Here is a 12,280-nt window from a genome sequence, read left to right as displayed (position 1 = left end):
TGCCCTTTTGTTTGCCTCTAAATACTTTAGTGTGTATTTCCGCAATACACAAAGTAAAAATCACCAAGTCCTACTTTTTGATCAATTTTTAAAATAAAAATGTTTAAAAAATGTTTATATTTTTCCAGTAAGAAAATTAATGAAATGAGCAGTTTTTACTAAGCAAACAATATGTAAATGGTGTCTCTTCTGGATGAGTAACTGTTTCTAAGATTTCGCTTATGCTATTTCACCAATAATTGTAGTGGTGAAGATAGATGATTAATGGAGATTTCTGATTTTGTTTCCATCATTACAGCTATTGTACAGGGAGATACGCTGGAAGACATTTACAACCAAGTGAAGCAGATCATAGAAGAACAGTCTGGTCCTTACATCTGGGTTCCAGCAAAAGAAAAGTTATGAGGACTGCTGTTTCTGTTTCTCTTTTCCACCGTCTTATTTTCTTTGACTCTTCTTTGCCCTTTCCTTCTGGAGTCTGTCTTCGGTACCCCCCCCCGTGTTGCACCATATCCCACTCATCATGGTCTGCAGCTACACTTACTTTTGACATCTAGTGTCTCCTTCCAGTTGTAGCATCTGTATTATTTTCTATCACTGTTGGTTTGTGGCCATTTTTCAGAACTGAAGATGGAATGGCCTGACCAGCTATTAAGGATTTGGGGAGATGGGGAAATTGTGGTAGAATTCCTTAATGTTTAAGGGAAAGTAACTTTAAGAGATTTTCAGAAAAGCTTTATATACATTCTTTTCAAATTTCAGTATAAATGAAAGAACAGTGGTTTTAATCAGTGATTTAGTAAACTTTGAGCAACAATGCACGCTTAACTTTAATAGCATGGTTTGGCCAATGTATTAGCTTTCAAGTCCTTTCTCAATTGACTTCTGTTATCAAAGCAAATATTTCATTATAGGAATATATAAGGAAATATATGTTTTTTAATTTCAAAATTAATGTCTGGGTTAACTTTCATAATTTCACAAGGGATATTCATTTTTCATAAGAGTTCTTAAAGTCTTTTATTGTTTGAGTGTTTTTTTTTTTCTGATACATTTGCTAGGAATAGCAATGTTTAAATGTTTTTAATCTACTTGTGCAACACTATTTATAGCGTCTTCCAAAAGTTGTTGATACATAATGATCATCACATTTTCTGAATTGAGGCCATGTTTAGGTGCTAGGGGAGCTCACCTTTTACGTGTAAGGTTGAGAATATTTCATAGACATAGTACAGACAAGACGGACATTACAGTGGTGACGTAATAATCATTATGGCAATGGAAAAGGAGTCCAATTCCTAATAAAACTCTAAATGTATTCTTAGGGGTCAGATTTTAATGAATATTTTACCCACAATAACTGCCTATTTTGTTATAATAAAATATATATATATAAATATATATAAAACTTTCTTTAAACTCTGTAACTATGGGAATTATTTTCTTTACATAGTTGCACACACACAAACATATATATATATTTAAAATATATTTTTTCTTTTGCCACCTACTCTTTTTGTTTGGTTTTTTTAAATTAAGTATTAATTGATTAGACTTTATCTTCCTTAATCATGTGAACTGAGAACCAGGGGTATGGTGGTTGTGGAAAGAAACCTTTAGGGAAATTAGATTACAAGTAAAAGTATGGGCGTGTTCTCCTCTTTTCTACAAAAGTTTTCAAATGGCTCCTGGTTTTTTTTGTTGTTGTTACTCTTATTCTTGTCATTGGGTTTGGATCTGGTCCTCTGCCTCCTTCCAGTTCTCCTTTCATTAATAGGCAAACAGGCAAAAGCCTCGTGTGTGTGAGTGTTTTCCCCCAGACTGCACACCTCTTCATCTCTCGTAGCTGCTCTGCGCTAGAGTTGCACAGATCTTTATGGTGAGCAATTTTAAGAAATTTTGGTGAAAGGTAGATACGATTTCAGAAATCAATTTCTCTGGTCTTTTATATTAATAATATTGTTTGGCTTCCCATTGCTTTTTTGGAGTTGTTTATTAAATATGTGTTTTTGACAACCTCCTCATTACAGTTTCTTAAACAAATGAGTACTGGTTTGTAAAAAATTATCAACATTATCCATTCCATTTATGAGAAAGAGGAGAACAGCTAATAAACTTTATTGTAAAATCCATATGTTAAATGTGTCTTGAATTCTGAAAGAGAAAATTATTTTACAAGCTAATGTCTTCTTGGAACAATTTGCCGCATCATGTAATTTAGAAACTGAATTCAAGAGCCTTTAGGCAGCCTAATCAAAATTTCTTCTGTAGGTTTTAGAACTGAGTATGTTAACACATTGAAATATATACTATAGCTGTTAACACCAAATATAGTAGGTTGTTACCAAACGTAAACATACTAGAAGAAAAGTATTGTGAAATGATCTCAAGAGCCCCAGAAATCACCTTACAGCAAGACCCAGTGTAAGCCATTTTGAAGTATTTCCTGATCACATGTAACATATCAAGAGATTATAAAATGATGCCATTTATGTGTTAAGTTGTATGTTATCTTGCTTTCTGGATGTCCTTGTTAAGTGCTTTTTTTGGTAAGAAAATACTTTTGTGCAGCTTTCTAGATTGTATAGAATTATTAATAAAAGTATTAATTGCTTAGTGCTACTATGCAACAGCTACTTTAGTATATTATCATTTAATTTTAAGAAAAGAAGGTAAGAGTTCCTAGCCCCACTGTAAGGCTTCAGTGAATTCACCCGTCCAGGACGACTTAGTTGGTAAGAGGCAGCACTCGGTGCTTGTATCCGAGTCTCTGCCCAGTTCTTCCTAATCTCTGTGCTGCCTCGTTTTCAGCCCCTGGTATGTACGGCGCTGTGACTTAGGTTATTTTAGTTCCCCTTTACAGATAAAGAAAGACTTAGATAAAGCTCCTTGCCCAGAGTCACACAATAAGTAAGGACAGACCCATAGAACAAGTCATTCCCATCACAACTGAAAGGACTGTTTCTAGGAAACAAGTCAGCATAACACTGCCACAGTGATGTACAAAGAACTTCTCTAGAACCAAAAATAAACCCGTATTCATTAGAAAAAGCCTACTATTGTAATACACAGGGGATATTACCATTTCAAATGGTTTATGAAATAGTCCATATTTTTTAATATGCTTCTTAATATCCTTAAGTTGGCAAAAAATAAAAACCTCTGTGGGGCTGGCCCCGTGGCCGAGTGGTTAAGTTCTCGCGCTCCGCTGCAGGCGGACCAGTGTTTCATCAGTTCGAATCCTGGGCGCGGACATGGCACTGCTCATCAAACCACGCTGAGGCAGCGTCCCACATACCACAACTAGAAGGACCCACAACGAAGAATGTACAACTATGTGCCGAGGGGCTTTGGGGAGAAAAAGGAAAAAAAAATAAAATCTTAAAAAAAAATAAAAACCTCTAAAACGTAACTCCACATTTCTGCTTGCTTTCCTGTTCTGGATCTGCCTGGGGCTCCTCAAAGAACGAGGGAAGCCAGCTCGCAGAGCCCACTGCGGCAGAGTACACTCTGCTTACCAGTACCTGCTCAGCCACTCCATAGTCTGTAAACTCCAAAGACGGCAACTTGGGGCCTTCACTAATAAAAAAATTTGTTTTCTAAAGTATGAGAGTGAACAGTTAGCCTCCAAGATTCTCTGCCTTGAATACTCCCAGTTTACATGTGGTGAAACAATCCTGGAGATCCCTGTGCGTGAGCCAGTGACACTGCGAATCAGGCTCAGGGCGAGGGGTAGAGCCTTTCCCTCCCGGCTCCTGGAACGGTGGTCTTTCTACCATAACAGTTTCTTTTCCTCCCATGCTGTGAGCTCAATTTATTGGGTTATTCAGACCCTGGAGGTTTGAATTACTGATTAAAAGAAAGTAAATAAATTTAAGAGATTGTGTTGAGGTGTGGGTGTCGGGAAAGCATGAGGATCATCACTTTTCTGACTCAAGTTTTAGATTGTCTGGTGTTTCAGTCCAATGTTGAAGATGCCGTGTGTCTCCCTCCAGAACTGCACAGGATAGCTCTCCCTGGCCTTGGCAGCAGAAGACCGTAATGTGGAGACTGTGGGCTGTGGGATCAGAGCTCAATTTGAATACCAGCTCTGCCTCTTACTGGTTCTATAGCTAACCTTGGGCACGCTATCCTCCCTCTTTCTGTTTACTTGTCTGTAAAATGGAGATATTTTGAGAACCAATAAGATTACAGATAAAGGGAGTGAGCACATAGCATACTCTGAAAGTTAATTCCCTGTTCCTTTGGAATCAGAAGCCTGGAATTGTTCCAACTCCCCTTGTATAGATTAACCTGAGCCTTCATTTTGACATATTTTAAATGGAATTTGAATGACTACTTTGCAGGATTGTTATAAGGGTTAAATAAAATAGTGTGTACCAAACACCAGTCACAGCGTCGGATAACTTGACTCAATACCTGTTCTTCCCTTCGCTCTTAAGTGTGTTATGGTTGGTAGCAGAAGGTGGAAGAATATGGTCCACCATTCTTCGTTATCTATAGAGAAATTTTCTTTGACAGAGTTTTAGTTAAATTATTTACATTTCGGTCCCTATAATCATGTTTACTCATCTCTTCTTCTAAGGACACTTACGCTTTGTCGGAGATGGTGTGACTTTGACCTGTCCTAACTCAACCTTAAACATGGAACTGGAAGACTTCAAGATTTTATAAGCCATTCTCACATCTCTGCATGGTACTAGACCCAACAGTCCTTAGCAATTCTCCAGGACATTTAGAGTCTAGAAACAGGCCTAAAAAGAACTACTTAAATTGCCCGGATAAGAAATATATTCTTTCATTCAATTTGACTAAGAATAGAAGACAGTCATGTGCTGCATAACTGATGTTTCAGTCAATGATAGACTGCATATACCATGGTGGTCCCACAAGATTAGTACCATATAGTCTAAGTGTGCGGTAGGCTATACTATCCGGGTTTGTTTAAGTACACTCTGTGGTGCTCACATGACGATGAAATTGCCTAAGGACGCATTTCTCAGAACACGTGTCCATCGTTAAGGGATGCATGACTGTAGTCACTGCTTACTCATTGACTGCTTCCTCATCTTTCCACTACCAGCTCTTTCTCCATTCCACCCCCAGATATAGTTACTGAGAGCTGGCAAAAAAAATCCTGGTCTCCTAGACAGCATTGTGAACTTGGTGGTCAGGTAACCCGGTATTATTGTTTGAGGCTTAGCAACAAGTACCACCCTGACCAGGGAGAGTTTCACACTATGGTTTTTCTAGTGGTTTCTATTTAAACTAAACAGATATAGGAAGAATTAGGGGAGGAAGACAAGAGGACAGTGAACGCTAGAATTCCCTCCCACCAGGTTTCTTTGTTTTTATTAAAGTATAACAGGGGGCGGCCTGGTGGTGTACCAGTCAAGTTTGCACACACCACTTCAGTGGCCCAGGGTTCGCCAGTTCAAACCCTAACACCGCTTACCAAGCCATGCTGTGGCAGGCGTCCCACATATAAAGTAGAGGAAGATGGGCACAGATGTTAGCTCAGGGCTAATCTTCCTCAGAAAATAAAGTATAATATACACATATAAAATGTATTAATATTGTCAGTGTATATATACCTCAGTGAATTTTTACAAACCAACATCGCCCATGTAATAACTAGCATAAAGCTCAAAAAGCAGAACACGACCAGCATCCCAGGTGCCCCCCACAGCTACCTTCTAGTCACTATTCCCACTCCAAGAGAAGCCACTATCCTAACTTTCTTATATATATATTTTTATGTATAGTAAAGTTCTCTTTATGGTGTACAATTCTATGAGTTTTGACACATGCATAGAGTTGTGTAACCACTCCCACAATTGAACATACAGAACAGTTCCAGTGTCTCAAACATTCCTCTTGTGCTTGTCCCTATGTAGTCAATACCTCCTGCCACCCCCGACTTCTGATGACCACTAATCTCTTGTCAGTGCCTATAGTTTTGCCTTTCCCAGAATGTCATTTAAATGGAATCCTATCTGATGTAGCACTTGGGATGTGGGTTCTTAGCAAAATGTATCCAAGATTCATCCATGTTGCTGCATGTATCAGCAGTTTACTTTTCATTGCCAAGTAGTATTTCATTTTGTGAATGTGTCACAGTTCATTTATTCATTCACTGGTTGAAGGACTTTTGGATTATTTCCAGTTTTCCCACTATATTTCTGTACTTGTTTGCAACTCCAGGCCTGTAGGAACAAGGAGAAGCAGCAGAAATGGGTTTCTGATCTGACAGCCATGATGGGCCATCCCCCACCCTACCTCCATCTCTGCTGTGAGCATCCACACATTTTGGCAGTTGCACAGGAGCCTTTCATCTTAAATGCAGAATAATAGATCCCAAGAGCCTGGTTACAGAACAAATTTGTGCCTGAAGTAGGAGACTGCGAGAATAAGCAATTCAGAGTTTTTAGAATTTCAAATACCCAAGAATGACGCTTGGATGATCCAATATCTGGATGTGCCAGTGACTAGTGGCAGATTCTCATTGCTGGTGTCCGAGGGGAAATAAGTGTAGTCTAGTTAGGATAGTAGTAAATGAGAACAAAACAATCTGAGCGACAAGTGATAACAGCCATTTGTGAAACGTGAGATTATCTAATAACCCTACGATTTAGAAAACCGTCCATGGAGACAGCCCTAATCTTTTGAGAAACTCTAGTTTGTTGAACACCAAAGGCTTATAGTTTGTTTTTTAAAATTATTACCTGCCAATTTTCTTTAGGTGGTAACCTCTCCACATCTTAAATTTACTAATATTATGTGATTAACAGAAATCTAATTCTAGTGCAGCAAACAGGAAATCCTTGAACCACAGCTGGCCCCCTGACTGGTCTGACACTTGACCCTTTCGCATGCAGACAGCACACTGCCTTGTCGGCCTTTCCACGCTTAGCACAGTATGACTTGTTTTCTCACGTGTGTGTTTTCAAAAAAGGTTAGGTCACTCCTTTAAATAGGCTCTAGACTAATCTTAGGAACTACGGGTGTTTACCCAAAGTAGGAATAAACTACTTGTTTAGAGCATCTATTCATCCCTATTTCTGCTAATCAATTGTTAATGACCAATTTCATTTGGACAGTTTTTAACTAGAATAGGATGATTTTTTTTAACTATATAGAAGCTCACAAAACAATTAGCATGTGAAACAAGATAGAGTTTCCTAATGGAAGAAAAGATTAGAAGGGGTGATGTAATCTTTCTGTAGGATGTCTAAAATTAGGTTCGTTTACCTCGCAGATGGGAGGACTAAAGACAAGATGAAAGTCCCATATGTTCCACCCTGTGAATCCGTACAAAAACGTTTCCTAAATCTTGTGAGAGTCGTTTGATCAAAAATATCTACTTCCCTGTGGTGTTATGTCTAGAAAAGACCTCTATCGATGACAGATCCCTTTCTTTCTCTGACAGTTCGCTGCTTGGTTCAGATCTAGTTTATCTGATGTTCCTCACTTACCCTTACTGGCAACAAGCTTTAGTAACCTTTTAACTGTGTTTCTACCTGTGGCTAATAGTTATACATCACCCAAGTTTTAACCTTAGTGCTTCTTGACGTTTCTCTTCCCTAAATATCCAGTCACCAAATACTACTATTTCTTCATGTTTTTCTTGCTGTCGTTTCCACTGTCGTCATTCCGATCCAGGTCCTTAACCCGCCCCCACCCCCTTAAAACAGGCTTGGATTTTTGCAGTGGCCCCTTGGGTCATCTCCCAGCTTCTACTTTGCTGCTCCAGCCATCCAGCAGATGACTTGCCCTGGAATGCAGCTTGAATTGTGCTTCTCCTCTGCTCTCTGACCTGCATGGGTCCTATATCCACACTGACCCGCACTGTGTCATATAGTTCTGGAGCAAAGCGTGTGCTCATTGTCTACCCCCACCCCTCCCCAATCGCACCTCTCATTCACACGCCCTCTGCAGGGCCTCTCCTGTGGCTGTTGGTCATGCAAATTCCTGCCTTGCTAATTGTGTGGCCTCCCCACCCAAGCCCCCTGAGCACAGCCCACCTTTCTTCAGTGCCTACGCTAAATCCCTCCTGCAGAACCCTCCGAGTTACAGCCCTCCATGCCCGAATTCCTGTGGTACTTATGTGTGTCCCCTTAACACTGAGCATGTGCTCCCTGGGCTGCGTCTACCCCTCTAGGTGTGTGATCTGACTCAGGTTGGGTGGCCTTTTTGTATTCCTCTGTCCCAGGGAGGTACCCATGGCAGGTGATGAGAGCACACTGCTCCCTGGCTTCAGAGCCTGTGCAGCATGGCAGGCTTCACCGCTGTGGCTTGTAATGGGCTGAAAACAGCCTTGCGTAAGTGTTGGCAGTGCCTTCATTTGCAAATTGGCAGAGCTGGGGGGATGGAGGAGGGGATGGGAGTGGATGAAAAGGTCTGACTATAAATCTCTAAATCAGTCAAAATTTTTTCTTTAATTATAGTCCTTTCCCTTCTGGTTCCTGGTATAATAATCTCCCTTCTTGAACATACTTTGTGATTTTTCTCTTTTTGATTCAATTTTATCTTTCTTGCGCGTATGTTTTCATTATAAGCATCTGGAACCCTCCTTGGAAGTAGCTGAGGTATGAATAATTTCTCTGAAAGTCTTAGTGGCAGAGCCAAATATAGGACTCCTGACTTTGCTTTTTTACTCCTTACCTCTTTTCATCTGGTTTCCGCTCTGATTAAATCTTACATTCAATGAAATACATTGATTAATGGCTTTAAAGCTGTGTCTCCAGAGTTAATCTCGGAGCCCTTTAATCCTCTCCTACATTTTAAAATCTGGACTGCAAGGAAAATTTTCAGGGAAGAAAACTTTCGTGTGTGATAATTAAAATAGATGGAGCTCTAGCTGGGAGACTGACACGTGACTGCGGGTTTGACCCAGGTGGGGCCTCCGGTGGTCTTCTTTCCCGTCTCCAGGGGAGAAGCATTGTCCCTTTTCCTTTCGAGCTTACCCTCTCTGCTTTGCCTCCTGATCTTAGTCCTCACATCTTCCTCAATTCCCCTTTCCCTGTAGCTTTCATCTCCTTCCTCCATGGGCTGCTTGTGCTCTGACCAAATGATCAAATGTCTCCTGTCCTATAGAAATTTCCCTTGACTCCAATCCCCTGAGAACAAGCCCTCCCCTCTAACTTCCTCAGCCAAATACCTGGAAAGAGACACCCTGTCCACTTTTCCCTTCTTTTATAATAAATAATAGCACTTATTGACTGCCTACTGTATTCCAGACACAATGCCAGACATTGGGAATGGCAGTAGACAAGGTGCCGCCCCTGCCCTCGTGGGGCTCAGCCTCCTGGCCAGGCCTCAGCCCCTGCCATGCCACTGCCACAGCTCAGACACAGCTGTCTGGGGACCTCCTGGTCCCCAAATTCTGCAGCTCTTCTCAGTCCTTCCCGGTCAGCAGCATGAGATACTTTAACGATAGCTAATAACATCCTAAAACTTAATCGTTCAATAGAAATCATCCTCCATGTTAAGACCCTGTCAGGAGTCCAGAGAAGAACCAGCGCAGCTTCGGGCTTTGAGAGGCTGACACACCGATTATCACGTGGCCCAAACGAGCAGCCTTCCCCTGGGTTCAGCTGCATAGGGAAAATACTTTTAAAGAGGAAAAGCTTTTATTCACAAAACTTGCTCTCCATGGCTACTCTTGATCTCAACATACAAATTCAGATGTATTAACCAGTCAATAAATACGCTGTGAATGTTGTCAGGAGTCGGGGGTGTAAAATCCTCTGCTGACACATTTTCTGCTGCAAATGTTCACCATTCCTAATTTTCTCTTTGTATACCAGCCCTTCCAAGTGTCCCCCGGAATAAAAATTGTTTGCACTTGTTCTTAGTTAATCAAAGACGTTACCAGCCCATAGAAATAGAAAAGTATAAATTATGATTTGTTGAAATGAAAAAATAGGTATTTTCCTAAGATTCTGGGTAAAAGAATTATTCATCCACGTTTTGCTGGCTCATTAGCCCCCACCTGCCAATATGGGTTCTCCGCCCCCTGTCAAAGGCGCCCTCTTCTTTCTGAGTCCCCAGAGGCTGTCTTTAGTGTGTTCCGCCCCATGGCATCTGCTGCTGTTCCCTAGTTCCCTGACAAGCGAGCTCCATGCTGGGGGCGCCCTGAATCCTTGGAGAGCCAGAGCTGAGTCTTTGGCGGAGTGGAGAAAAGCTCTTTGCATTTCATATTATGGAATGGGGTCAAGGGGTCCCAAAGCAGTGTCACTTAGGCCCCAACATCTTACAGAAGTGTTAGTGATGTCACTTCTTGTAGTTTTTATCCTCTCCCCCTAACCTCAATATGAGTCCAGAATGGAGACCAACTTATAGAGGGTTAAATTACTGGCTCATTATTCCGTCGTTGCATCCTGCCCATTCCTCTGATGCACGCAGGTGTATCTGCACCCAGAAATCCAGGATCCAGGCTCAAGCCGAGACAGGGTTCCCCATTACACACAGGTATCGGTACAAAGTTACGCCTATGCTAAGGCCGGGCAAGAGGGCCTGATGTAGAAGCCCCTGGAGCCCAGAGACAGCAAGCTCACTGATGAGTCACAGCGGAGGAGAGACTCCTGAGACAGGAAAAGGACCTCATTGTGAAAGAACTCACCCAAGCTCTTTGGTTGTAGCTGTCTGACACCTTATCAGTGTCACCGGGAGTTTCGCTAAAGGAATGACTTAATGAATACATCCTGCCAATACCTTCCAGTTGCTCCTGGAGTGTGACAAAATGAGCCTTGAACCTCATGGTCAGGAGGGTGAGGCTTGCTAAGCACACTTCTATTTATTCCATTCTCATAGGACAGGCCATAGCCCCTCTGCCAGGGCCACCTGCTAGTCCATGTGTGTGAATTAGAAAGAGGTGCCCCGGGCAAGCCCGGTGGCACAGTGGTTAAGTGCGCATGTTCCGCTTCGGGGGCTGGGGTTCGCCGGTTCGGATCCCAGGTGCGGACATGGCACTGCTTGGCAAGCCATGCTGTGGTAGGCATCCCACATATAAAGCAGAGGAAGATGGGCATGGATGTTAGCTCAGGGCCAGTCTTCCTCAGCAAAAAGAGGAGGATTGGCAGCAGATGTTACCTCAGGGCTAACCTTCCTAAAAAAAAAAAAAGGAAAAAAAGAAGTGCCCTTCTTCCTAATGGATCCAGCTAAGGGTGGAAAAACAGCTTCCACCACACATGCCCCTCGGATTCTCCAGAGCAGACAGCTATTGGAGGAGGAAGAATGGTACATCAGAGCCATCATAACTTGCCTTATACATATAGGGAAACTGAAGCCCAGAGAGGAGAAGGAACTTGCCTAAGGTCACACCGTGATAACAAAGGAGTAGAGCTCAGGTCTCCTGAAGGACAGCACAGGTAACACAGTGTGTGATAAGCAACAGCTTTACGGCCTGAGCCGAGGAGCCAGGGCTCCCTCCACCAGGGAACTGAGCAGGCTCGAGGACTCAGCCCGAGACGTCCCTTCTCTCTCACTCAGTGTTCTTATTACACATGTCCTCTACCCAAGACAGGGAGCATCTCATTCCTGGGTACTCCTGAGGGGATGATGACAAACGGTGAGGACAAATATGGAGGCAGATGACTGAGTAACTGTTTCCGCAGCCCAGCCCCCACGTCCCCACCACACGCGGAGAAGTGCAGCTCTGGTCCCTCTGGAACCGTTGTTCTCAAACTCTGCTGTGCACCAGAATCAAAACCAGATTATTGGCCTTACCCCTGGAGTTTGTGACTCAGTGGGTCAGAGGTGTGCCTGAGAACCTGCATAGCTAACAAGCTCCCAGGGGATGCTGATGCTGCTGGTCTGGGGACCACCCTTGGAGAACCACGGGCCTAGAAAAACAGACAACCAAACCTTTCCTCTCTCCCCTTCTTCATTCCTCCCTCCTCTCATCTCCCTCTTTGTCCTTTTCTGCTTCCTCCTCCTTTCCCTCTTTGGTCTTCTTCCCATCTTTCAAAGCGTGACAGAACGAGCCAGGCTCTGCTGGGGACCTGGGTTCTAGTTCCCCCTCTGTCTCTGATTAAATGTGAGACCCGGGGCAAGTCACTTCCCCTCTCTGGGCCCCAGGAAAGGCAGTGGTCTAGACTGTGAGATCCCTCACTGCCGGCTCCTCCCCACCAGGACCGTATCTACCTGGGCTCTTCTCTGTATCTCCAGGCCCTTTGCTCAATATGTGCTTGAAGAGAGGCTGGTGCATGAATTCAGCGGCCTCAGAGCTTCGCCCCGGCTCAAACTCTGGGATTCTGACCTCTTCTTCCTTCCAACT

General features: G+C 42.8%; 1 protein-coding gene across 18 annotated transcripts in view; it reads left to right on the top strand.

The window, feature by feature from the left end:
* DLG1 (discs large MAGUK scaffold protein 1) overlaps positions 1-1,397 on the top strand; it is a 256,957-nt gene extending 255,560 nt beyond the window's left edge. For 12 of the 18 annotated variants that reach the window (XM_070509126.1, XM_070509131.1, XM_014868119.3 and 9 more), the window contains one exon: positions 299-1,397. In XM_070509126.1, the coding sequence (XP_070365227.1) occupies positions 299-405 (107 nt within the window). In that variant the 3' untranslated portion in view covers positions 406-1,397. The remainder of the gene's footprint in view (positions 1-298) is intronic. The other 6 variants (XM_070509137.1, XM_070509135.1, XM_014868122.3 and 3 more) reach the window with 1 other exon arrangement.
* Positions 1,398-12,280: the final 10,883 nt, after the last annotated feature.

The sequence above is a fragment of the Equus asinus genome, chromosome 5, assembly GCF_041296235.1.
Source record: "Equus asinus isolate D_3611 breed Donkey chromosome 5, EquAss-T2T_v2, whole genome shotgun sequence".
Classification (NCBI taxonomy): domain Eukaryota; kingdom Metazoa; phylum Chordata; class Mammalia; order Perissodactyla; family Equidae; genus Equus; species Equus asinus.
Note: the sequence above shows the minus strand (reverse complement) of the source record. Positions and strands in the feature narration are given on the sequence as shown.